The sequence below is a fragment of the Egretta garzetta genome, unplaced genomic scaffold, assembly GCF_000687185.1.
Source record: "Egretta garzetta isolate BGI_Z169 unplaced genomic scaffold, ASM68718v1 scaffold204, whole genome shotgun sequence".
Taxonomy (NCBI): domain Eukaryota; kingdom Metazoa; phylum Chordata; class Aves; order Pelecaniformes; family Ardeidae; genus Egretta; species Egretta garzetta.
The window spans coordinates 3,210,286-3,234,987 of NW_009259424.1; the positions used below are offsets into that span (position 1 = coordinate 3,210,286).

The 24,702-nt window shown below is 38.4% G+C and overlaps 1 protein-coding gene across 1 annotated transcript in view; it reads right to left on the reverse strand.

Annotated features, from left to right (window-relative positions):
* Positions 1-1,056: 1,056 nt before the first annotated feature.
* Positions 1,057-24,702, reverse strand: part of CABCOCO1 (ciliary associated calcium binding coiled-coil 1) — a 105,199-nt gene continuing 81,553 nt past the window's right edge. Inside the window, exons 8-10 of the mRNA XM_035892552.1 lie at positions 4,369-4,491; positions 3,784-3,963; positions 1,057-1,134 (exon numbers count right to left, since the gene is read on the reverse strand). Of these exons, the coding sequence (XP_035748445.1) occupies positions 1,057-1,134; positions 3,784-3,963; positions 4,369-4,491 (381 nt within the window). The remainder of the gene's footprint in view (positions 1,135-3,783; positions 3,964-4,368; positions 4,492-24,702) is intronic.

Here is a 24,702-nt window from a genome sequence, read left to right on the forward strand (position 1 = left end):
TTTTTTTCCGACTGGGCTGAGTCAGGCCTGCAAACTTTTTTCATTGTCACCATCAAAACAAAAAAAAAAAAAAAAAAACAAGGAATGAAACGAAGCAAAACTCAACTTTTCTACTTAATGGGAAACGACTACGAAATGGTAACGAATAAAATATTCTATTTCTCCAACATTCCGCTGAACGTGCAATCCAAGCCGGCCTTTAGGCCTGAAAGCAGGAGTCATCTGCAACGTGCTTTCTAGGGCACTGAGTTCTGTAACGCAGCAAGTAGTACGGGCTACGGTTTTGAAACGTAGATGTTAAACCGGTTCTTCTGAGGTCATTTATTTGGTTAGATTCCTTTTGAGTCTGCAACTATCATGTCTGAGAAAATATGGAAATGTTCTCGGATGAAAGGTTACACACATTCCAGAAAAATTGCCACTGAAATCAAAAGGAACTCTTCTTGGGAATACTGTAAAAGTGCAAACTCTTCATTTATGCAATTCTAATATGGTGGAAATAAACAAGTGTAGGATATTAAATTTGTTTTAAAGTTCAGGAAGCAATTTAAAATGAAATAACATACATATTATTAATGAATGACTACAGTGAAAAGTGTGTCATTACATGTTAATTAAGTTCTCTCCTTATTGTATCTGCAGTGCTTCAAAATGATGTTTTCTCTCTCTGTATTCCCCTTCTGGCAAAATTTCCTGAAAAAAGCCATAGGTGTAAAGCAGAAACTCTTACGTATTGCCCAACTGGAAAAAGGAAAGAGAACGAAACTACAGCGATTTTTGTTTTAAATGAGGATTTCTATTCAGAAATAAACTGAACTTCAACATGTTTTAGTTACATATCCTTCTGTTTATAATCTTCTACTTAAGTCTAAATAACAACATTGGCGGAACACAGTAAATTTGAGGAACTGGGATGAACTATTTCTAGGTAAATGTTAACAGAACCATTTTCCTTTCTACAAAAATAATTACGTTCAGGCAGGGAGCCAGCCTTCTGTGCATGCCATCCCCTACTGTCCAATTCCTGTAAAATTCAACGTCACCTTTCTTATCTGGCTATTTAGGACTTTCTAATTTTTCTGTTCTCAAAGTATAAGCTTCTTCTTGCATTTGCAGCTTTTCGTTTATCTCCGCCTGTAAAGAAAATCAGAAGAAAAAAGCGGTTACGATGGAGCTATCTTAGGCTGCACATTGTCTCTGTGGTTTTGACGCACTGTAGTGCAGTACAGACAGACATTATCCTACACACCTTCCTGTTCTGCAGATGTAACGGTGTTTCAGCCTGTACTTACGTGATAACACTTTATCATATTACTGGGCGCAATCCCGACGTACGGCGCGACTGCCGCGAGCAGGAAGCGAGCTGGGACAGCCGTTTCTCACGTAACCTTGTCTTGGGAGATAGGCTAATTTGCCTGTATTCTCAGACAGCCTTTACCAATAAACACCAAATCAGAAAAATTGCTTTGGGATTTGGTTGTTGCCACTGTTTTCCTTTGCTGCAGATGTTTGTTCTCTAGCGTAACACATTTTATTGAAACACTGCTGGAATTAGAAAGCATTACTGAAAATGAACAATAAAAAAAACCCCATATTTCTGTGATGTTGCTTGTCTTTCTTAATTACAAACACAATTATGAATGTGTATCTCATTCTGGAAATCCAGACTGCTGCAGACACCGAGTGTTTAATTTGCAAAGTAACGTTTGTGGGGAAGGTACAAGGTGACACATTTTAGTGAAATCTTTGGCAGTGATAATGCATAGCAGTCTTTAATGCTATCACATTTGGAAATGTGGGATCACTGGAAAAAAGGCCACAAATATTGGGGGGTTGTGGGGAATTTAGGTATATTTTTCAATATCAGCATTCATTACTGCAAAAGTACATGAGAAATGGATGGAGTACAATGACAGTCTTCTGCAAAGTTTTGTTCAAACAACTGGAACAGGCTTCAAGGTCCTTTACAGCCTCCACATAAACTGATCCAAAACTTAGAGTTACGTTCTAATGTACTTAATGTAATTTTGATAAAGTGAATGGATTTGGCCCAGAAAAGCATGCAGTAACTTGCCATTTTAGGAACCTCTTGGCTTGCCAGACCTAGAAAATCCCTACTAGTGCTATACTGAAGCCTATCAATGGATAACCACAGCTAAACTATTTCCCAAGTTCTCAGTAGCTCAGATTAGCATCAAAAAGCTGGAATTTCTAATCTCAATTTTAGAGATGGCCTTCACCCATGTTCAGCCCATCCTCAAGTATCGACAGATATGTCCCTATCCCCTTTACATTATATGTATACTTAGCTGCTTTCCTGTGGAATGCTGATTCTCCAGGCTAATCGTCTCCCAGCCTTTTCTTCTCTTCTTTTTATATCCCTCTTTCTCCGATTCTAGCTTCAGTGAAAATCTGCCGCCATACTCACTATGGCTGCTGTTGTGATCACTGAGTGTCAGCACTGAGATTTCAGACTCAAGTTATTTTCTAGACTCAACTAGAGCGAGAGATGCCTCATGTCCCCTGGAGGCGCAACGCAGATTGTGAAATCACAGTTCACTCGTAACAACAAAATAGTATGAGTTTGACCGCGCATCAGGGAAAAATCTAATGATAAGATTACCACAGTGGTCAACAAACTGAGAGATCAGGTGATACATTGGTGGAGGAATTTTTTTTCTGTGTATATAATCAGAGTTGCAAAAGAAGAAGAAGAAAAAAAGGCATTTTTTTTCCTAATCTCTGCAGTTTTTGTAAAGAAAAAAGCTCTTAGACTGATGCTAATGAAATCAAGGTCAAGTGAAAACCAGGCATTTCATTTTTTCTGTGGACAGGAATAAGACAACATAGGCCAGGGCCCCTCCTGTTTCTAAAGGCATGTAGAAATGGAACGTGAAATCAAATAGCTAGATCTAACGATGGCATCATTATTCCACTTTATATTCCCCATTCGTACGTAATCCATATAAAGCAATTTATCAATTCACACTATTTTCAGACATATCAGATATTTAATAAACTGCTGCTTGGTTAACAATGTCCAACATGCTGCATCAAAAGTTTAAACTGCCGAATGCCACCTGGTTGTTGCAAAAAAGACCAAATTCCACCAGTTCCTGGCTGGAACTGAGTTCTAGCTGGTTGGCTTTCAATAATTTCATATGCTTGAGGGAGCAGTTTACAAAACAATGATCTACTCTGCTGGCTTTCCACGTGTTTCAATTTATAGAGCTCCCTGTAGAGAAGTAGATCACCCTACAACCAATTTAAGTCCACTGACAATACCTTCCTTCCCTTTCATCAACCCCATAGAAAGAACTCATGGACTCTGAGCTCAGAGTCTGCAGACCCCGTACTGACACCTGATCCATTCCGCTAAGGCAACTCTTGTACAGCTATGCACCTACAGCTGAAGGCTAGAATTGCAGAAATGTGTTATTTCTTACACAGATTGAAGGATGTGCCACAGATGCATCTAACAATTTATATTAAGCACACATCGCATATGCTCCATCACAGCAGCTGATTCTGAACCCCCGAAAAGGAATTTTATCACTGAAATCACCGAGAGCAGGATTTGGCCCGTGTTTCTTAACACATAGTAATGCTGAAGATATATGTTGTTATATTACTGAATATTTTTTATCTTATCACATGTCAGCTGACTAAACTAGGAGTTATTTATAGAGGCTAATTCACATTTTTACAGCATATGGATGTGCTTTTTGCCAGCTTTAGCATGAATACAGTTTATATTCATTAAGGCTGAGCTAGCTAATTAACCATAGACAGAATTAGTGAATAGCTTTCTAGTAATAGTACCTCAAGGTTGCCAATAATTTCATTTGGGATTTCATCCACTGCGGAATTCTCATCTTCAGCAGTGACACCAGCCACAGCATCTGCCTCGAAGGACTCTACCTCTGGACCAGGCTCTTCAGGGTAACCCTCTTGATCAGACCCCTAGCAGCAACCAACCACAAGAAATAGAGGAGTTAACATCCTCCCGCTCCCTACGAGACCAAACCGCCTCAGCCCAACGACATGTGACAATGCACCAAGCCTGCTTTTGGGAACTCCTGCTCTGACAGAGACCGTCAGTGTCTCTTCTTTCACTGCTCAGACCAGGCAGATCCACAGGTTATGAAGTCGCATGGGGGGAGAGCCCAGAGGTGCTGACTTAAACGTCCTCTGTTGACTGCTTAATGCATTAAAAGCAACTTCATTCGATCTTACAAGAGAACGCATGCTATATTCTGGGGAATAAATATCATGAGCGACTGGGCTCCAATGGGAATAAATGAGGTAGGAGACTCACAGAAAAATAGCTTCAAAAAAACCCCAAACCAAACAAGAAAACCTCCATACCTTAGATTCTGTCTCTGAAGCTGTTGGTGATATTATGAATGATGAATAGATATCCAAAGGCATGCCTTCTTCCAGCGGAGCAGGGAAGGGGGGAACTGCAGGTTGGGCAAGTTCAATCACATACTGGCAGTATTAAAAAAAAAAAAAAAAGGAAAAAAAAGTAATTCAGGTTTAATTATTGCTCAGAGGTTTATTGCAGATTTTTTAAAATGGAAATTAAATGGCTGGCAAACAACAAAAAACAGTACCTTTTTTGTTACTATCCAGGTGCTCAGAACTGGAAAGCATACTGAAAATGATTATAGATCAGCTTTAATTTCTAGCTGCATCTCAAGGGGCACTCTTTATAACACTTGGAAAGAACAGATGATTTTCATAATTTCATAACACTACAGCTTCTTACTCATGTGGATAATTAAGTTTAGAAAACACAGAGCTTGGGTAACATGCAGACTTCCCAATGCAAATTTGTCACTTCTGAACAGGGATCTTGTTGCATTTTGGAATTAAAGGGCCCAGCTGACCACCAGGGTATTCTTCCAAAAGAGTCAGCTGGAGTAAAGTTGTAGTGACACTGCATCAAATAAGGCTCTAAGAAAAATATTTTAATATGTGACCATAATTTAAGAATTGCTAATGGTCCAAGTTTTGCTGCTTCATCAGCTTGCTCCCATTTCTCTTTCCTGTGAACATGGGAACTGCACTGGTATTCTGCTGGTATGTGAACTGCAGCTCCAGGAATCCTTGGAGAAGGAAATGGCTTTTCCCCCTGCAGAGTAGCTGGATGCAGCGCTTAGACCTTGCTTGGGTTCTTGTGAGTGATGCAGAAGGTGGCCCCAGGCCCTCTAAAGGGACAAGGTTTTGTGTCGTTTTTTTTTTAAAAATGGATGACAGAACATACATGCCAAATAGGGTGAAAAAAGGCATTTTGGAAGGAGCAAGGAACAGCATATAATACTAAAATGGTATGTCTGGGGCTCCACAACGGGACGCGCCCACCGAGAACACCAGGCAGATGTTCCAGTTCTGACTCAGCTATTATAAACCTGATTTTGCTTGGATGGCGTAAGTCAACTACATTAATACACATCAGGGTAGCTGTAGCTCCCATAAATTAATTTCCTCATACCTCTGAATTCGTAGCTAGGCTGATATTTTTGGTTTATTTAGTTACCTGCTACAGTTAAACACACTGAAAATATTAAACATTCTATACACATGCAAAAGCGATAGAAAAAATTGAAAATAAATAGCGAGGCCTAGCCATTGTACTTTATTGCATTAAAAATCTCTTTTGTAGTCCTAAAAGCTTTTCAGGAGTCACGTTTGGACTCTGTCATTATCTTCAAGATTCCCTGTCACGTGTGAGCTCACTAGAAAAAGGTAGACAGTATTAGTCCATGTTTATAAGAACCCAAAAGGCTGACAGAGAGATTTCCAGAATTTAAGTGAGGGGAAAACAGATTTTATAGAAGCATTTTCTTATATCGCTTGTGACTCAAATTTTACAGCGCTGTGCTAGTGCCTACAGACTCACAAAAGGAATAGTCAGAAAGTTTTGCATCAAAATGAAAAAGCCTTAAGTTGAGCTAAATGTTATTCTTTCTAAAATAAAAAGCAGCTTTGTTTTCAAATCCTGTTTTTTTTTTAATCTAGAGCTCTTTTGATTTAGCAAATATTTCCATTTTCTCTGATTTCTTACCTTCTATTTTCTTATTAAAAATATTAGCTGAATTGGATGAGAATTCACAATTACTTTCTGCTTCTTTAAAGCAACATTTTTTGGTTAGTTAGTTAACTATTCACTCAAAATATTTTCTTTATTTAGATTAAATCATTATTCCATTTATTCCCTCCAGTCTAAATTTAAAAAAAAATGAAATAATGTAAAAAACTAGACCGGGTTTTTAAAATCAATTCATGGCTGCTCAAATACATTTTTGTAGCATGGATAAGATCTTCAGAGGTTCTGTTTTAGAATAATATTTTTACTTCACTGCGTCCTTTTAAAGAGAGCCATTCTTTACTCATCTGTTCCGTGTCTAATAATAACCCTTGGATCATTAAGAAATAACTAAATTACAGCAGAACCAGTCTCTTTAATGAGCCATAATAGTCTCAACATTCAGCCAAAAGTTTTTTTTAAAAGACTGTGAAACTTCAATGTAGAATATGAAGTATTTTGTTGAGTAATAATAAGTTTATGAGCAGTACTACAGTTTACAGCCAAAATATAGCGACCTAAAAATGCCATTCTGCATTGCTCCTTCCTATACATTGTGTCCTTAACAAGTCCAGGGGAAAATTAGAACGAATGAATTGTGGTGAGAGCCCGAAGCCAACAAACGTATTTAAATGAATCCTTCTGATGCAATACTTTCCTTTAAAAAAATACAATTAAGTCTTTGTATTTCCTTTGAACAAAACCTCATGTTTAATAGCACCAATGGCTCTGTAGTAAAATCTATTTAAAAACAGAGAAGGAGACACAGTAAGTTTTATACAGTTACAGTGGCTTTAAAAAATGTTGCTAGTTTCTGAAGTCTGAGTAAATTTATGGTGAATTACTTCCACTGACCTACATTAAAAAATTCATCCTCCTTTTTTTAATTCCCGAAGATTTGTCATTATGTGAGCGTTATTCACTATGACAAAGACGTATTACGCAAAGTGTCCTCCTGAATCAATGTAACTATCGCAACGTGAAAAACGGTTTGGCAAGATGATAATGCCTTAAAATTAATCGGCAATATTTCCCTGCACATTGTGGTCTAACGGGTCCATAAGAATTCAAACATAAAGAAATCATAAGGCAGCTGCACAAATGTAGAGGGCATATCAGTGTCCGCTGCAGATAAAAGGGTCCTCCGAAAGAGAGCGGAGGGAGCAGAAGTTAAATGCAATGTTCTTACTTATTCCTAGGTGTGCTGGGGTGCCAAAGGCCACTTGAATCTGGACAAAATGGAGCAGGCTAGAGGCTGCTCTAACATTCAGCAGAGTTCAACGCAGGAAACCTCATTCAGCGTCACCTTCACTTTCCCACCCCAGTTGCATCAAGCCTGGGCGTAGTCACAGCTGAGGGCTGTAGCTGACGTTCAAACATTGCTCTCAACGCACAGCCCCACGCCACAGTTTTTCCCTGGAACTCATTCTAGTAAAAGTGCATAAAGACAGGTAAGTATAAAACGTGTCATGTCGTTCTGTACACAAACCCACATACTTTTCTTGTTGTTGAGAGCTAGCAAATTACCTTTTTACAAAAGCAGGCAGAGCAAAGACAATATAATAGTATACAGGAAAATTTCTAAAACAGAATAATGGCAGGAAAGAAGATTGGTAAAGCGTTCTAATAAACGAGTTCCACAGATGTGGTAGTTATTATAAAATTAGCTTTGCATAACTTACCAATATACCATTACATTTTCCCCCAGATGTTATCTGTTACTTAAATTAATTTTGCTTAAGTTATTATTATTGCAGATTTTATCCACGCTGTATTTTATTATTTAAGTTTCTGTGGCATAAAACAAGCCCTGGCTGATAGTATTACTTTTAATAATATATGTAAGAGGTTTTAGTATTATACAAATGGCTGCTGGGTATATCTTAATAGTCATAGCACAGAACGTCTGCTCTCAAAATATTATGTAGATTAAAACCAGCTATTTACTTACACTCTAATTCAAGTCATTGGAAAGGTTTGCAGGATATAAATGTGGTATGAAGGGAAACAATCTACTCGGGGAATAAATATCAGAGTTTGGAAATTAGCAAAGCTAAGGTCAAGGTCAGTTTGGATTTACTAACATACTTGCTGAAAATTAGAATTTATAGTCTCTGCTTACTTATTTCATAAATGAGAAAAGAGACTGAGGGGGTGGTGTATTTGCCTCTTTGATACACGGCTTTTGTATCACAGAAACATTTTAAAACCACCTTTTCAGCTTAATATTATCTGAAATTCTGTACTCCTCTCCGCAGAGCCTTAACATAAATTTATGTAGCTGATCTTACCAAACATAGGAAAACAATTATTTATAAGGATTGGAAAAAATACCCCACGTTCAGCATGGGCCATTTCTAAAGCCTTGTAACATCTTTCAAAGCCTTTCAATGGCCTTTCAGTGGGTATGGATTTGATTTTATATGAATGACAGAAGCATTTAAAAAAGGGTGTTCTTTGTGTGTTATTCTCTATATTCATATCATCTGTGTAGTTTGTAATTGTATGCCAAAGGACCTTATGCTACCAGAGACCCGCACAGACTTCTCTCTTACATATGATCATATGTGCGATTTGCTATGAACCACAATATTTAATACAGGATTTACATTAGTTTGCTATTCATGCTAAGCATGCCCAGCTGCACACCTACAAATGCGCTGAATTTCAGTTGCTGGAATAAATGGCATTTACAAGAGATGGTTTGTTAGCTGCCTGTATTTCATGTGGTTGAATTTGAATGCATAACTAATGGACAGAGATGCACTGTCTCACACTGCCTCTTTATCCCCCCTGCTTTAACCTGCCAGCGTACGCAACCACAGCAAACCCACCCTACTTGCCCTCTGAGGCATCGCCCACCAGCATTCCCACAGGTGAGGAGGTTTCTAGGAGCTGTACAAATACATTTACCATCCTATTTTACAGCAATGCTATATATAAAAGGACTGAATGATATTATGAAGCACTCAAAAACTTAATCCAGATATATGATCTGTGCAGTGCGACTAAGATGGCAGAGCTTCCTTCTGAACGCCTTCACGGTACACGTTTGTGTTGTGTTGTGTTATGTTAAACATATTTAAAGTAGGATTAAGATCAATGAGGGACTAAACTTGGCCTCTGAAGTATGTTCCGCCGTTGCTGATGATGCACATGGAAATTCTGTGCGCATGTTCCTGGGCAGGAGTTTTCAAACCACTATTCCATAAATGAGACAAAAGTTCAGTGAGTCAAAGGTATACTTTATGCTTTTTCCTGCATTTCAGAATTCAAGTTAATACCTTTTAAAGAGAGTTTTCCGTGTTTCTGAGCTGAGATGTGAATCAACTTTGTTGATGATACGTCAGTAATTAATCTAGTCCAAAATAGCTATCTGAAGCAATTTGGTGCCTACATTGACAAAACAGGATCTCCTCCTCCCCCCAGGAAGCTGTAAATCAGTCAGTGACATCTGGCCTCAAGGACATCAGAGTCATCTGAAATGTGGTAATTTATATTAATGAACATCAATATTAATTTTTAAATAAAAAGAATTTGCTACTGCCATTATGTTTACATACGGAATATTATTTATAGCTTGTGTTCCTCCTTTCCTACATTTTGCCCATAAATTATTGTAAGGAAACACACTGTCACAGTTATAAATATTTTTCCTTGGAGTTGAAGCTTTTACGTATCCTCTTACTGTTTTCAGTAACTATATGAGGGCAACAACCAGGATTTTCTTGCTACTCCAGGAACTGCTGCCAATTTTAATACTCGACTGAGTAGAAAAGGGTGCTTCTACAAAAACAACCAAAGCCTTCCTCTCTAGAGATATCTTAATGCAGAATGCCCTTAATACCTAGATTCTGTATGAATAGCCTAACATACAAGAAAAAAACCCCACTGATTTTACTGGGCTGCAGTCATCTACTTCTGCTTTTACCATGCTGCCAATTATTACTGCCAATTCACAGATTATTTAGAAAGACAAAATAAGAGACATCCAAAAAAAAAAAATATCCCCAGTTGGCTTTCATGCTGAGGGCATGTCACTAAATGATTCACCTTGGAATGGTCACTCTAAATTCACACTGTGTTTAGAATTGCCAAATCTCCGAGAGTTATGGGATTACAAGAGAAGCTCAGCTTTCGTTTAAAAATAAAGTTAGAGTCTAGCTCTTATGGTTGGAAAGGAAAGATTGAAAACATAAATCTTGAAAGCTCAAAAACTAGACTGCAAGCAAAAGGAACCAAACAACAATTATTTTTAAGCGAGTCTCGTGATTTTTGGGGATCTGTCTCACCATTTGAAATGCTTGAGGTTAACAAAACCCTTTTAAAAACAATGCATACAGATTTTGAGGAGGGGTGAAGGATTCTTTTTTTTTGTTTTAGTACCTGAAAGTGCAACTCTTGCACATCAGGACTCCTCAAACTGCCAGTCCCCTCTTTCCGCTTCAAGGGCGCCCATCAAACAAGCAAAGAGCAGGCAGCTCCTATTCTGGCTATACAGTTACGCTCACCAGGGATCTAAAGCCATTAAAAAACCCCCACAAAACCACAAGAACCTTTCTCACAATAACCACCTAGCTGGATCTACAAATATTAAAAAAAAAAACCAAGGCTTTTTGTTATTGGTCATGCAATCACATTAGAAAACCAGAAAAGTAAATTCTGTTGAACCCAATGCACAACAGGCAGTCTAGTATTTTGGTGGCATACACCTTATCAAGCCAGAGCTTTACATTTCCTTGTTGTACATCTCTTTTTTGAAATCATGAAAGATCTGATATGAATGCTGAAAACATTATGATAAAAATGTGAAAGCATACTTGGCCAGGTGCGTTTTGATACCTCTTTCCGGAAGGAGGCTTCATGCATTTTATAAAGACTTGCTGCAGTCTCACACTCTCAGAAAATCAATTTGCATGAGAGCATGTGCCTTTGGCAAAAAAATGGCCTATAAGAGTGAAATTGCTTAGGGGGATGGTATTCTTCACACCTGCTTTGGGGGGTCTGTCAACTCCCTAAACCCTTCCTTGCAGTAAGTGCAAAGAGCACTGCATCTCCTGAGGGGGCCAGAGCAACTAAGAGAAATGAAGAACCTAACAATTGCTTAATGTGCCCGCGCTGGACCGCAGCAAGCGCAGCCTGTTGCCTCTCCTGCTGACAGTATAGGCACCTTAGGAAAGCTGTGCTGGGTTCCTCATGCAGGCTCCCCAGTTTGCCTAGTGCTGGGAAATGTGAAATATTCCCTTTTTTATTTACAAGACCACTGTAGAAACTCAATGGGGATTAACAGCACCACACATCCCTCCTGCAGCCCCGAGCACGTACGGTAAAAGCCAGACGGCTGTTGGCACTATCCTAGGTTGTTTTTTCCAGGTATTACATCCGAGATGCAGCAATGTCTCACCAACTACTGCTGTTCCACAGGGCTTTAGGTCAGCCTTAAGACTGCCAAAAAATGCTAATGTAGACATGCCTATCTACAGCATGTACGTCTCTCTCTGGCATGTCTCAGGCTGCGTACACACCAGTTAGAGCAGGCGTGTGTCTTGGGAGCTGCGTGTTACCCCACCAGATTTCTCTCAGTTCAGTAAGCAGAGTCTTCAGCCCTTATCTAAACACGAACACAACGTACGTGAAAGAAAGGCACCAAGAAGATTCCCCAAAAAACCTAGGAAAACTTTAATCGAAACTTTTTGAAACGAAAGGCTTCAATAAGTGATTGGGAACGCCTACTGAGACAGTCTGACAGCAGAAAAACAATCTTTTGCTGTTGATAGAGTAACGTGTAATCACTGCCTCAAGATGGACAGGGCTCCCACCTCCTGCCTTTGTCCACCGCCACTCTGGAACAGCCTTCCCTTCCTATCCATTTCCTCCAAACCCAGCACTTTCTGCATGCAGGACTGGTCACGGACAAGCCCCTCACACAACTGCCCCGTACCCTGTACATTCCCCCACCACCAAAAGGCAAAGGAACAAGCTCGCTCCAAACACCTCTCAGTCACCTGGTGCATTAGATGGGAATAGGCTTGTCTATATCGATTCACCCCTAGCTGATGCTACAGAAAAAAGCTGCTCTAACATTTAAAAGGTTACATTTAAAAAAAAAAGCCCAACCTAAAAAATATTGATTCTGAGCTAAGAGGAAAAAAAAAGATTGCTCACACAATTTAAAAACTACAATATAGAATTTTTTAAAATATGCTACATTAGAAAACTTTTCAGGATATACGGTCACATAAAAACGGGGAGCTTGTGTGCTTTGTTATTAGACCTAAAACATAAACTCTTTGTCTGAGTGTGTAACTTTCTGCTAAAACAACAATTTGTCCTGTGGACTGTAAATTCAATTACTGTTTTTATTGGAATCACATTTTGCTTTGGAAACAATCATGCAGAAAAACAACCAGTAACTTAGACATCTTAAAAACATCTCAAAACAGGCATGGCTCTGAGAACAAATCAGTTATGGTAATTCTTCCACTGTGAACTGCAAGGTTTTTAAAATCCATTTCCATACTTTTAATTAACACCTAGTTAAAAAAAAAAAACACCTTACTGTAGGTCATTTTAATCACAAATGGGAAAACAAATTTACTTTATCAGAAAATTGACTCGACACTATTTTAGGGACTTATTTTTCATGTTTTTATCATCAAAATTAAGTTATTAACATACATTTTCCAATTTGGGAATGCAGGAGTAAGCCAATTTTTCTCTCAAATTTCAGCGTTACAGTTTTCAGTCACCTCTCTCTGTGAAACGAGTCTGTTTTAGCACCAGCATATTTGATCAGTACACACAACCCCCCACCTACGTCTAAGATATCAGTACTTCTTTACAGTTGCGTTTCTGTGTAACTCAAACCTGCAGCATTCTCACCGTAGCCTGTTAGTCGAAAGAAACCGCCACTTCCTTATATCACACTCGCATTTCATATCCCATTGTAAACTTGCTCTCCTTATTACAGTACACGTTCATAAATCTGTTTATACTGAGTCTCAGCTTGAACGCCGGGGTTAGTTTTAACTCTCTCTTATAATACTGGCGTTGACATGAAATAAAAATGCAGCTGTGGATAGGGGCAGAGCTGGTCTGGTGAACGCAAGAGTTAAACAAAGCTTTGTTTCAGCATAGCTTGGCTTGGTGGGTGATTTGAAATCTAATAAGTTTCCTCTTGGTAAACTGCCAAAGCCAACCACACCTTGGATGATGTGAGGTTGTTTTTGAGAAGGTAACCTCTCCTTAAAGATTACCTCCTCCCACTTCAACTTGGAAGGTTTCTGAGAAGAAGAGTCATTTCCATTTCTGTTGGGGCATGAAATGGTTTCTGGTGAAAAAGCGTATAAATCTCATTCTGCTTTGACTTGTTAGGAAGCTCATGACAAATTGTATAATCAAATGTGGATATTTCAAAATTTTTGAAACAAAGGATGAGAAGAAACAAGCATTTCTACCACATAATTTTGCCTTGAATTAAAAAAAGCCCAACAAAGCAACGCTCACTTAACTCCTTATCCCTTACTCTAAGTTAGCTTCATCTTTTAGAAAATCACCACACACACAAGTAACAAACCCAACAAAAATCTGGTATTTGTTCAAAGAAGGTTTCCACAATCATGCAGAATTTTAACACAAGTCAGGATCGAGAGCAAGCACTTTGAACTTTGAAGTGAAAATCTTGCGTCGGCTATAGAATAAGTGACTACAAAGGGCACCGGGTCGAATTGCACGCTATAGGCTTTCCTCTCCTCCCTTGTGTTTTGTCTTTTTGAGAAATTCTGTTCCACAAGGATAGGCAAAGACAATGCGATCACAAAGTTTGCACACAGTTTGCCTAATGAGATAAAGACAATGTGTCTGTGGTGGTCAGCTTTTGATGGAAAAAAATGAAGCAATGATGTCGAAGGGATTTATTTATTTATTTATTCCTTTTAGCAGTACCTTTTCCCTGGCAGCTTTCCTAAATGGCAACATCATAAGGACCTAGAAGGAGCAAACACCAAACAGCAGCACCTTCTCTTAAGAATGCACAGCTATGCCCAGAAACATGACATTGCCTACTCTGAAGCTGCTGTCTTTTGATCTAACCCTCAGAAGAAAACACCTATCAGGAACACCAAATGTGTCTGGATTGCCAAGCAGAGAAGTTGAGGAGAGGGCAAAAAAATCACTAAAGGCTGGAAAGCTCAGCTAGCAATAGAGAGAAAGGCAGGGTGGACGGGGACACAGGAATTAAATTGGTCTTGTGGAAGGAAAGGCTTGTTCAGCAGCTCAGGGGAAAGCATGGATCGACGTGCAGAGGAAGAGAGCAGGAGTGATGGGAAGTAGCTAACAAGAGCGGAATGTGTCGCACGCGGAGGAGAGGCAGTGAGGCTGAACAGATCCATCTTCACCACGCCAATAGCAGAGTGCAAAGCTGAGCTGTAACACTTGTTATTCTGGTCTCAAACTCCCCTTTGGCCCCAACTGCCAAGCATGCCAGACTGCATGAAGCAGCTGAATGTCTAGTGTGGCTCCAGCAGTATCTTTTGTCACCAAATCCAGATTTTAACTTACTTTTCCAATAGATTCATAACCCAAAGATCATATCAAAGATGGCACTCTAAAGACTTCTGGAAGCAGGCCCTATTCGCTTCCTTATCTACGTCAGGCTATTTCCTTCCGATATCCCTTTCTGCATGCAGACAAAATGTCACATATCCTGGGTCCTCCTGTCATAAGATTCTTTATTTTGATTTTAACATTTGGCTGAATTTGAAGCAACTCTCACCACTGCCACTGGGTTTGTGTTTTTATGTTGGCCAGAAATATTCACCTACGTGCCGAAACACAGTCTTTATCCAGTCGACACAATCCATATAGATATGCACACACATATATATCTCTCTGTAACTGCTAATTGTTAAGCCTAGAAAGACTAAAAAATTTAAAAAAAGGCTTTTAAAGAAGGAATTGATATCAAGAGCTGAAAAGAAAAAAGACGCTACTACAGACCCCAAAGAGAAAAGACCTTACCAAATATAGTAGACAAATTTTCAGTATAGTCCCTCTGCACACACTACCTTCACATTTATAGGACTGACTGGCTTAAGTGCTCTCTGCAGGTGTTCATTATATCATGTATACACCCTAATAAATCATACTGGATGCACAGCTCCGTGTGGAAGAAATAGAGCTGATAGGAGATACCTTTGAAAAACTTGGCCCCAAAACCAGAGACAGGTTATTTCTCCGTGACAACAAGTAACTTAACAGATATATTTGTCTCTCAATGGCAAATTAGTCTCAAAGCAACATCCTTCATCAGAGAAAGACCTTAAAGTGCTCTTATAATACAAGTGATAGCCAATTTGAGCACTTTAACTGGATTTTTTTACAGCCCTCAAATTATTAAAATCATGAACTTTAAATAATTATATTTCAACCAGTGTTTTACTAGTTCTCTCCCTACCTTCTCTGATTTAAATTTTCTCACTTGTCAGCATCCCTTGGCAGTGAGAACAAGAAAGACCTCAAACCTTTGCTGATTGCTTTCTACGCAATCTGATTTCTATAAATTAGAAGTTGCTGATGGGGAAGCAGACAGCAGTACCCTTTGATCAAGATACACATCTTGATCTCTTTTATCATTTTTTAAAAAAACAATAATATTACAACAAAAAAAATCATCATACAAGCTTTTCGATCAAAGCGTGTCACTGTCTGCTTCCCAGTCAACATACTGCCAGTAAATTGGCAAGGTGCCTGGAAAGAGCAGGCAGCAGCTGGTGGGTTTGATTACCATCTGTATATCCACTAATGTATAAAATATTATGTCTCCATCTAGTGGGCAACTGCATTCAACAGGAAATTTGAAAATGGGTTGGAGCCTACTTCCGTGGATGGCAGAAGGAGCGTCGCTAGACTTCCCATCAGCAGAATCGGGCTCTAAAGCTGGATCACATAGAAATCCATCTAAAGCAAGAAAGGCATTGAAGCCCCGCTGGGGGTTCCTTGGCTGTGCTGGCACTTGCCCTTGAAATCATGTTTTCTCCAGAAGTATTCATAGAATATCTATTTCTGCGCCCTCCCAACCAGCTCTTTCTAATGCTCTGCAGCACCCTGGAAGCCTTACCGGCCACAGTCTGAAATGTGAGAGAACAGGAAAAGGAAGGTGAGAGCAAGGATACCATTTATGGCCAGAGCTCCTGAAATGAACAGTGAGAAATGAGAAGAATGTGCCAAGACAATGTCTTCCTTTAAGAAGAATTAAACTACAGCACTACCACCCACTCCCCACCCCCCCAAATACTCAATGACAGGACATGCAAAATACTACGTCAACTCTCTCATGCGGTTTCAGGTAACACCCTGGACTGAACAGCAACAGGGGTAACATGAGATACAAAAATCTGTTTTTCGGAAAAGTGCCACAGAAAGAGTCCTTGGGACACAGATTTTAGAATCCACGTGGCTGCTCAAATAAAAGAGAAACTGAGGCACAAGGTAGCGCTTTGACAGCTCTCTCACGACAGACACGGGACTGGAACAAATAGGTATTAAAAGACAAATTCTACCACATTCATTATACCACTCTCCCTTTCATCGATTACCCTCCTTTTTGACAACTCCGCCAGCAGTGTACTGACTGGACATGTTTTATGCACAGCCATCCAGTGTGAAAACTGCATCCTAATGAAGAACTATCACTATGGCAAAATGAAATAAAAAACAACAACAAGATCATGCTATTGATTTTTTCCATCCACATATGGACTAGATCTAAATTCCCTTAGCTTAAGAAATCTGTTGAGAAAACTCTCCAACATAGCATGATTACATTTCATTTAATGACATCTCTGGGTGCGTGATAGCTCCTAAAATACCTCTTTTTTTTTTTTCTGAATATATTTTAATAAAGTTGTTTAAGATGCATTTTGATTTGACACACCTAAACTGGTTACAGTAAAGCATTTTCTACTTCTATCATATACCCCATTGCATTAGAAGTAAGTTTATTACTCGATAAATAATTCATTCAAAGGAACTTCAGTTTAACAGCACCTAATAGACACAATCACTTAAGGTAGCACGGTGGCAAATTTCAGCTTTAAATCAGAAGCTGATCTGTTTTCATATTAAAAAAAAATAAATAAACTTATCAGAAGAAAGCACCATTTTTAAGAAACTCAGGCACAAGCGCTTAAAAATGAAGTCAATACATGCCAACAACTTTTCTGCTAATTTATTATATTGCTTGTTTGTGCAGGAAGGGGATGAGATTTGTTTCAATCTAATCTAATTCCCTTTATTTCAACAGAAACTACAAGAATTAGAAATGAATGTTGTTCCCTCAACAATTTGCTGCGATAGAAGCTTTATTTTTCAGGTCAGCACTCTCCGTTTTTGATTGCTCAATGGGAGCACCACAACGGCTAAAAAAAGAAGGCTCTGAAATGTTAGGAAATAGAAATTGCTGACTACCTGGTGAAGGAATAATGATTTATAATATATGAATAGGGACAATAATTGGATAGCAGGCTGTACTCAAAAAAGCCTTAATTCACAGATCTGACATCAGAAAGTCATAATCCATCGATCTAGCATCAGAATGATGGATTATGACTTTTTAAGAACATGTAGACATATCAGCTTCACGAGCATTCCGGGAATCGTAGTCCAAATTGTTTTACTGAGGTCATTTGAACAAATTCAGCTTTTTCCAATAAAGCTGATGCACTAATATTTTGAAATGTAAAAGCTCTGTTGGATCCTTTTTTTTTTCCTTTCAAACCCTAAAAATCCTCCATCCAAATATCACAGGTTGCCATAACTTGTGATTGAAGAATTTTTTTTTTTTTTAAATTACTTCAAGTCTGTGTCATTTTCTTATAGAGATGACAACAGATTTAAATCCTAATTGATTTTTATGTCAAAAAAGTTTTGTATTGAAATTTGGAGGCAAAAATACCAAAGTGCAAAAATGAAGGATTAATTACCATGTTTTCTTTCAGGAAGAGCACTGACATACACTGTGCACGTTTCCCCTGGACTACTGCAAAAATACGTAATTTTTGACCTCTGACTCCTTCCTTTTTTTGACCCTGATCAGATTTTTAACCTTCACTGCTAAAAATAAAGTTATGATGTGAATTTAGATAGAATCTTTTATGAAAAGAAGTAAGACTCCTGCAATGTGTGAATACCTAGACGTTGAAATGTTTTTTATGTAGAAGCTTACGACATATTAACTCCAAAAGACATCTAGCCTCATCAGTGAAACACTTGGAACTTCACTTTCCTCATAAAAACAAACATGGGCTAAGGTTATTGAATGAAAAAGTCAGGAAAATTCCAGAGATCCTTTCATTGAGCATCACATGCTTATTTACAAGTAAACCATAATTGGATTCATAAAATCCTATTACAAAATCTTCCAGTGGCGTTTCCCCATTGCAATTAAGCGAAACCACCTATAAATTAACAACTGATGCATTAGACCAAGTCAATGGCTCAGACAGGTAAGAGTGCTTCAAAAAATGCTTTCTGCTCCAGACAACTGTTGAAAATAAAAAGAAAATCCCACATTAAATATGAAATATGACTATTTTCAATGTATACACATATTAAAGCCATAAAAAACCTGTGACTAAAACCTCTTTTAAAGGTATAAAAACTTGAAGTATACAAGTAACAAGGGCTAAAGGGCAAAAGAACCAAACCAAACCAAGCCAAGCTGGGATTGCATATCTCTATTTTTCCTGCAAACTCCTTTCTATCTCTCCTTGTCTAGACGGCCGAGTTTCTCCTTCTCTGGTCTTTCTCACCTTATTTCCCTTCTTGCTTGTTTTAAGAGTGGTTATTAATAAAGTAACGACTTATGTGAAGCTTTTTTTTTTTTTGACTTGTGTATATGTTCATAACTAACACCACTATGGAAAGGAGAAGTCATCACAGAGCTCTTCTACAATGGCTGAAACAATTTATTTCACTACAACCATGAACACTGAGCAAAGGCATCCTGGGTCCGGTCTCAGCTCCGATTTCAAAACAAACAATGACAACGAGACCAAAGGAAAAGGCAGCTGTGGAACGGTACCCGTTAGAATGTCAGTGGTTCACAGAACAAAAGGGAAAAAATAATGCAGTGTTTACAACGGTAGACAGAAGCAATTTACTTCATTTTGACAACTAAATATGAAATGGCTAATAAAAATCACTGCCACGCTACACACACTCCTTCCTCTAAACACTCCTAATCTTCCTAGAGGTCTCACATAAAGGGATCACATCACTGAAAAGCAACTACTTCTTTAAAAAAGCCTTCAACAACAATAATGCTGCACAACTGATCAAAAGAGAGAGTACCTCATTCGATTAACTTTACCGGGGAATTAACATTGGCAGGCTGTAATTACTCACTTGGAAGGCAGTCATGAGGACACCATGGCCAACAGTTTTCTGCTTGTGATTTATATGTTTGAGGTAATGACAAGCAGTCAGGATTTGCAGCTTCCTTCAAAGAGCCTGTTGTGCAGTGCCCTAGCAGCTTCAAACCAGGTTCCCTATTACTTCATCACCAAACCATCTTCTACCTGAATTTTCCTTGGATGCCTTCCGACCTGGTATTTACCCAGCTCAACTCAATTAAGCTTGTGACATCAAATGAGACCAAGTAGGGTGGCTACAGCCTTCCCAGACTGAAGAATGAATACAGCCCTTAGGACTTCACTCAGGGGAAGACAGGAGTCTGGTAAATTAGGTACCTCCTGATTCCTCCTCTTTTTGGACCTATGCACTAGTCCTACCTCTTTTTGTGACATTAAATTGGTTGTATCCTTTCATTGTTTCCACTGACACCACTAACTCATTTCACATATATTATGAAGCAGCAGTCAGATGTTAACTTTCTGTCTTTAATGATGTGTGCTTGAACCAATGACCTCAAAGTGAAAGGCTCTGTAGATCTTTAGCATTCCCTCGATACTCCAGGCCCCTTTCTTCATCTAGTTTATAAGCAAAACCTGCATGCAAAAGGAACGCTTACTCACAATTACTATTATGATCGTTCTGCTGTGGCAGTACATTGCACTGAAAAAAAATGAATTATAAACTGCATGGGTTAGTAAAATTTAAATCAAGCAAATGTTTAATATTAAGCCATTTCATCTTTTTCCAAAGTTCGGCAAATTTATTACAAAGCACTGAAATTGCACTTCAAGCCCCAAGGCTTGCAGTGTTGCAGCCTGCCTGATTAATGTAATTAAAAGAATAGCATAACTAAAAAACTATTCAAAATTAAATATATGTGGCCTTATTGTTTACTTCCAACTGATAGCATCATTTCTAGCTAAAAATTAGCACTGCTTAATACCTGACAAGTTGCTAAAGCACATCCCCTTTCTCCCGCTGTGCATATGATTAAAAGAGCAGAGGTTAAACACGGCAACTAAAAAATTTGGGGAATTCCATTTTTGGTCACAGTGATGCCTAGCTCCCCCTTCTCATTTTTACAATAAACAGGTGCTGCTGAAGGGGTGGAAAGTTTCATGACGGAGGGCATCAAGCTGGAGAAGGGTAGGAAAACGCTTCCTTGGACAGAATCTTCCTCCCTTCCACAGTCACCGAGTGTCTCGTATTGCAGCTTTTTATCTTAGCCACGACCCAGCTTGCAGGAGGAGCCAAGCTATATGGATTCGATTACTAGGCATACATAGCTTGTGAGGCCTGATCCAGAGTAATGTTCAACGGGTGCAAAGCTGGTGAGTTTATGTGGCATAAAAATACTCTCTTACGCAGTGCTTGCAAGACACTTGCAAGAGCATGGCCAGCAAATGCTGGCTAGCATGCTGAGGGGTCCCAGAGGTCTCAGAGGCAGGTTTTTTTTTTTTTTTTTAAGAAACCTAATTTTCTTCACTCCGAAACCACACGTCTCCATTTTCTCCTGCATCAGTTCTGCATTTTCCTTCAGCCAGTGTACTGATCAGAAGCCCCTCCCAGTACATGAGGTGGAAAGAGAATGAAAAAATTAAAACAAGTTGGCAAATGTACCTGTATATACATATTTCATGTTAGCACAGTTATGCTTTAAAGATTATGGCAACAGCAATAGAATTCTGCTCCTGTGATCATGGATAATCAAAGCAAGTGAAAAAAAAAAAGCCAGTGCTGAAATATTTTCAAAGGTATGAAAGTCTTTACTGTTGTGTAATTTAAATTTACTTGCCATTACTTGAAATTTCCTTTCATCTGTGTGATTAGAATTTAAATGCTCCCAAAGTATATTAACAAATATAATTCCTGTTACATTGCAGAAATCCTGCAGCAACCTCCTCTTAATGTTGAAAACTAACTAGGTTCCTTCATTTACTACAGAAAATACAAAGCAAAATTAGTTAAAATATTTTGAATATGAAATCTTATTTGGGAACAACCCACAAGATGGACTAATACAGAACCTTCTACTCTACTTATACATACATGCACATTGCAAAGCTATAGCAGTATTTTATACAACTGTAAAGATGGAATGCTTGCATTTTTGCAAGAATATTTTTGAATTTAATAGTTTTCAGTTTGAGACCCAGTTCTGCTACCATCACATATGATGGTAATGTAGCGTCTATTCTAGATACAATCCTAGTAGATCCCCTGAAATTACTTGGGGTACAGTGGATTGAAGATACCTGAATTGGACTGTAAATCCTAATTGCACACTCAAAATTCATACCTGACAGCAGTAAAAAAGCGCAGACATTAAAAGCCTTCTCATGGTTTATCCCATGATGAATTTGTCCAAAAGTCTCCAATCTCAACAATTTCTTTAATTTTCAAATGCAAGGTATCATCGATGAGTAGAACTTACTGTTCCTTGAAGATTGAGTTCAATAGAATTAGCATCACATTGAAGTTTTTATGCAGCCCACGTAAATTGGGTCTTAAAAGAGAACTAGTTGACGGAGTCAATCTGCCCCCCAGGTAAAAATGAAGCTGCAATACTCTGCTGCACCACTACTGTTTGTCGTAGCACTGGGCAAGTTTAGTGTACTCTTAATAAAAACCTTTATTTATTCCTCCTACCACACTGATCTTACTGGACTTAACGCACAGAAACCTGTAAGTGGCACAAATCTGTAAAAACGGCCTTTTATACAACTGAATTCCACAGAGCAGGGTGTAGTTTGTTCCCAGTCATGCTACCTTTTCTTTACTCTTCATCCATTCTTTCTCAACTGATTTGGCAGAAAGAGAAAATCAAAAATAAAAATTAAAAAGATCAAACTCCATATTTCTATATATGTTGGAGTTATTGACACCTATCTGATTAAGCAAGTAATTTTGCTTTTAAAATTGGTAGCACATTAAGAGCAAAGTGCTAAGGAAGAAAGCAGGTTGTCTTTTTAATTGTGTTTATTCACTACAAAGTGGAACAAGAATAATTCATGTTATAGTCCGCAGAGTGGTAAATGTATTAAAATGGCAATCGAGCACTGAAAAACTTCAGTGTCTAATTCCCAATTCCCAGAGCAACGCACAGTCCCCTGTTTAATCTACCATGTCCTGTTGGCTGTTTAATGTACAGTCTTTAAACTTTCCGGTTTCCTAAATAAGCTCCCTTACTGCAGACATCTACATTTTTTTCTAATGCATATGGTTTGCTGCTTATTAGTTTGTGTAATGTTCCCGCTACTATGAAAGGAAAAAAAAAAAAATCCACAAGACAAGTTCTCATTTTATCTTGCACTTGTCAAATATTAAGATTCTCCTACTCTGTCAGACTTCTGAGCTTGTCTAATGTCTGTCATTTGTATCCCAAATTAATAAAGTCTATCCATGCTGTATGATTTTTCAGTTGCTCTGATTCTGATTATACACAATAATTTGTAATTTAAATTCACAAAAAATGTGCCAATGTAGCAATGTGTTTGCGTTGTCAGTTTTAAAGGCTTGGCCTTTATGACTCTGATACCAAAGCCCTGTTCTTTCCGCTCATTACAAAGTTCCAGTAATGCTTGGACTGACCAATTACTTCTGGTAATTTGATTATGTACCCTTTTTCTTTTATTATTTACCCATTTAACTGAGGATTGATCAGAACAAAGAGAGACAATTAAATACACTGCAGTAAATCCACTATGAATAACAAGAGTAGAAACTGAAGTCAAACCAGCAGTAGTTAGGAAACATGGAGATAAGACCGAAATCCTGCCTTTAACTTCTCCTACTGTGTTTTGCTGTGCCAGGGTTGCGAAGAAAAGGATATTATTTTTACATTCAGTAATTCAGAGAGCTATATTTGCAAGTGTAGCAAGAACGGAGGGACAAAAGATAAAATCTCCATCATGGCAAAATGAATAACTTTTGGCTCCTTACTTCCATCTTGACAATTTCTTGATTTCTCAAACAAAATGTGATTAAAGAGAAATGAAGGGCTCGGTGCTGAGTTCCATACCAGCACGCATGGACCTATCAATAGACTCAAGGGGTCATTCTTAAAATGGACAGAAATGTCATAATGTTTTTTGAAATCCCACAGGAGGGCAACACAATACACCAAAAAAAAAAAAAAAAGAAAAAAGAAAAAGTCAGCAATTTAGCCTCTTAGCCCTCACTGTCTTTTAATCTAGGCCTGCAGGGAACAACAGTAATGCTAAAAATTGAAAATAGTCTCCCGCAACAAGCGTAAGTAGGGCTAAAACCTTTAAATACTTCATTTGAAATATGAGCATTACAGGTAATTTAACATTTCTCCAAATGTAAATCTTCAACTACATCCTAACTTCTGAACAATAGGAAAAAGCTGGCAAAGTATCTTCCTTAGAACAAAAGAAAATCATTAAGAGTCCTAAATGTATAACAGACAGAGATGAAAATGATAAATGGCTGTCATGAATACGAGATGAATGCTAAGAAAAACTCTGAGAGAATGTTAGGCAGATAGTCAAAGTAGAGTAAGCTCTGAGGAACATCCCTATCACTCCTCCACTTTCCCGCTTTCCTAAACACGAGCACCGCACACATTGTCAGTAGCTGCAACATATTGCAAATCCATCCACAGCACGCAACATGCGATGAATCTAAGGATATAGACCTGAATTCCAGCCTGTTAGTGCCTGAAACTTGCCCACAGCCTTGCTCAATCCAAAATTCAAGCCTTCTCAAGCACGGGATGTTTTCAGAGCTCTGAGACCATGTTTGGATGGCCTTGCTGTAAATGAAGCACGCAACATTCATCTTTATCACTTAGAATCTATGCCATTTCCTTAGACTGTATTCACAAGCCAAATTTGATATAAGCCAAATTTGGTATGCACGGTCAAAATAAACTATAGAGCAACTGCACAGAAGATATTGTTCCTTGTGTAGCATTATTTGGATAGAACAGAGACAAAACTTTTACGAAGCACATGAATTCTAACAGAAAATAAAGTACTACATGTATTAGCGTGTAATTCATGCAAAATGTTCCGTGCTGTGCAAAATGTTCCGTGCTGTGAGAGCGGTAACAATATTTTCTGCAATATATCTTCAAAATACTGTTGGATGCTTGTAGAACCAACCAAAAAGATGAGAAGAACCACTCAACATAAAAAGTGGAGAGCACAATGTTAATGTACTTCAGCTGAAAA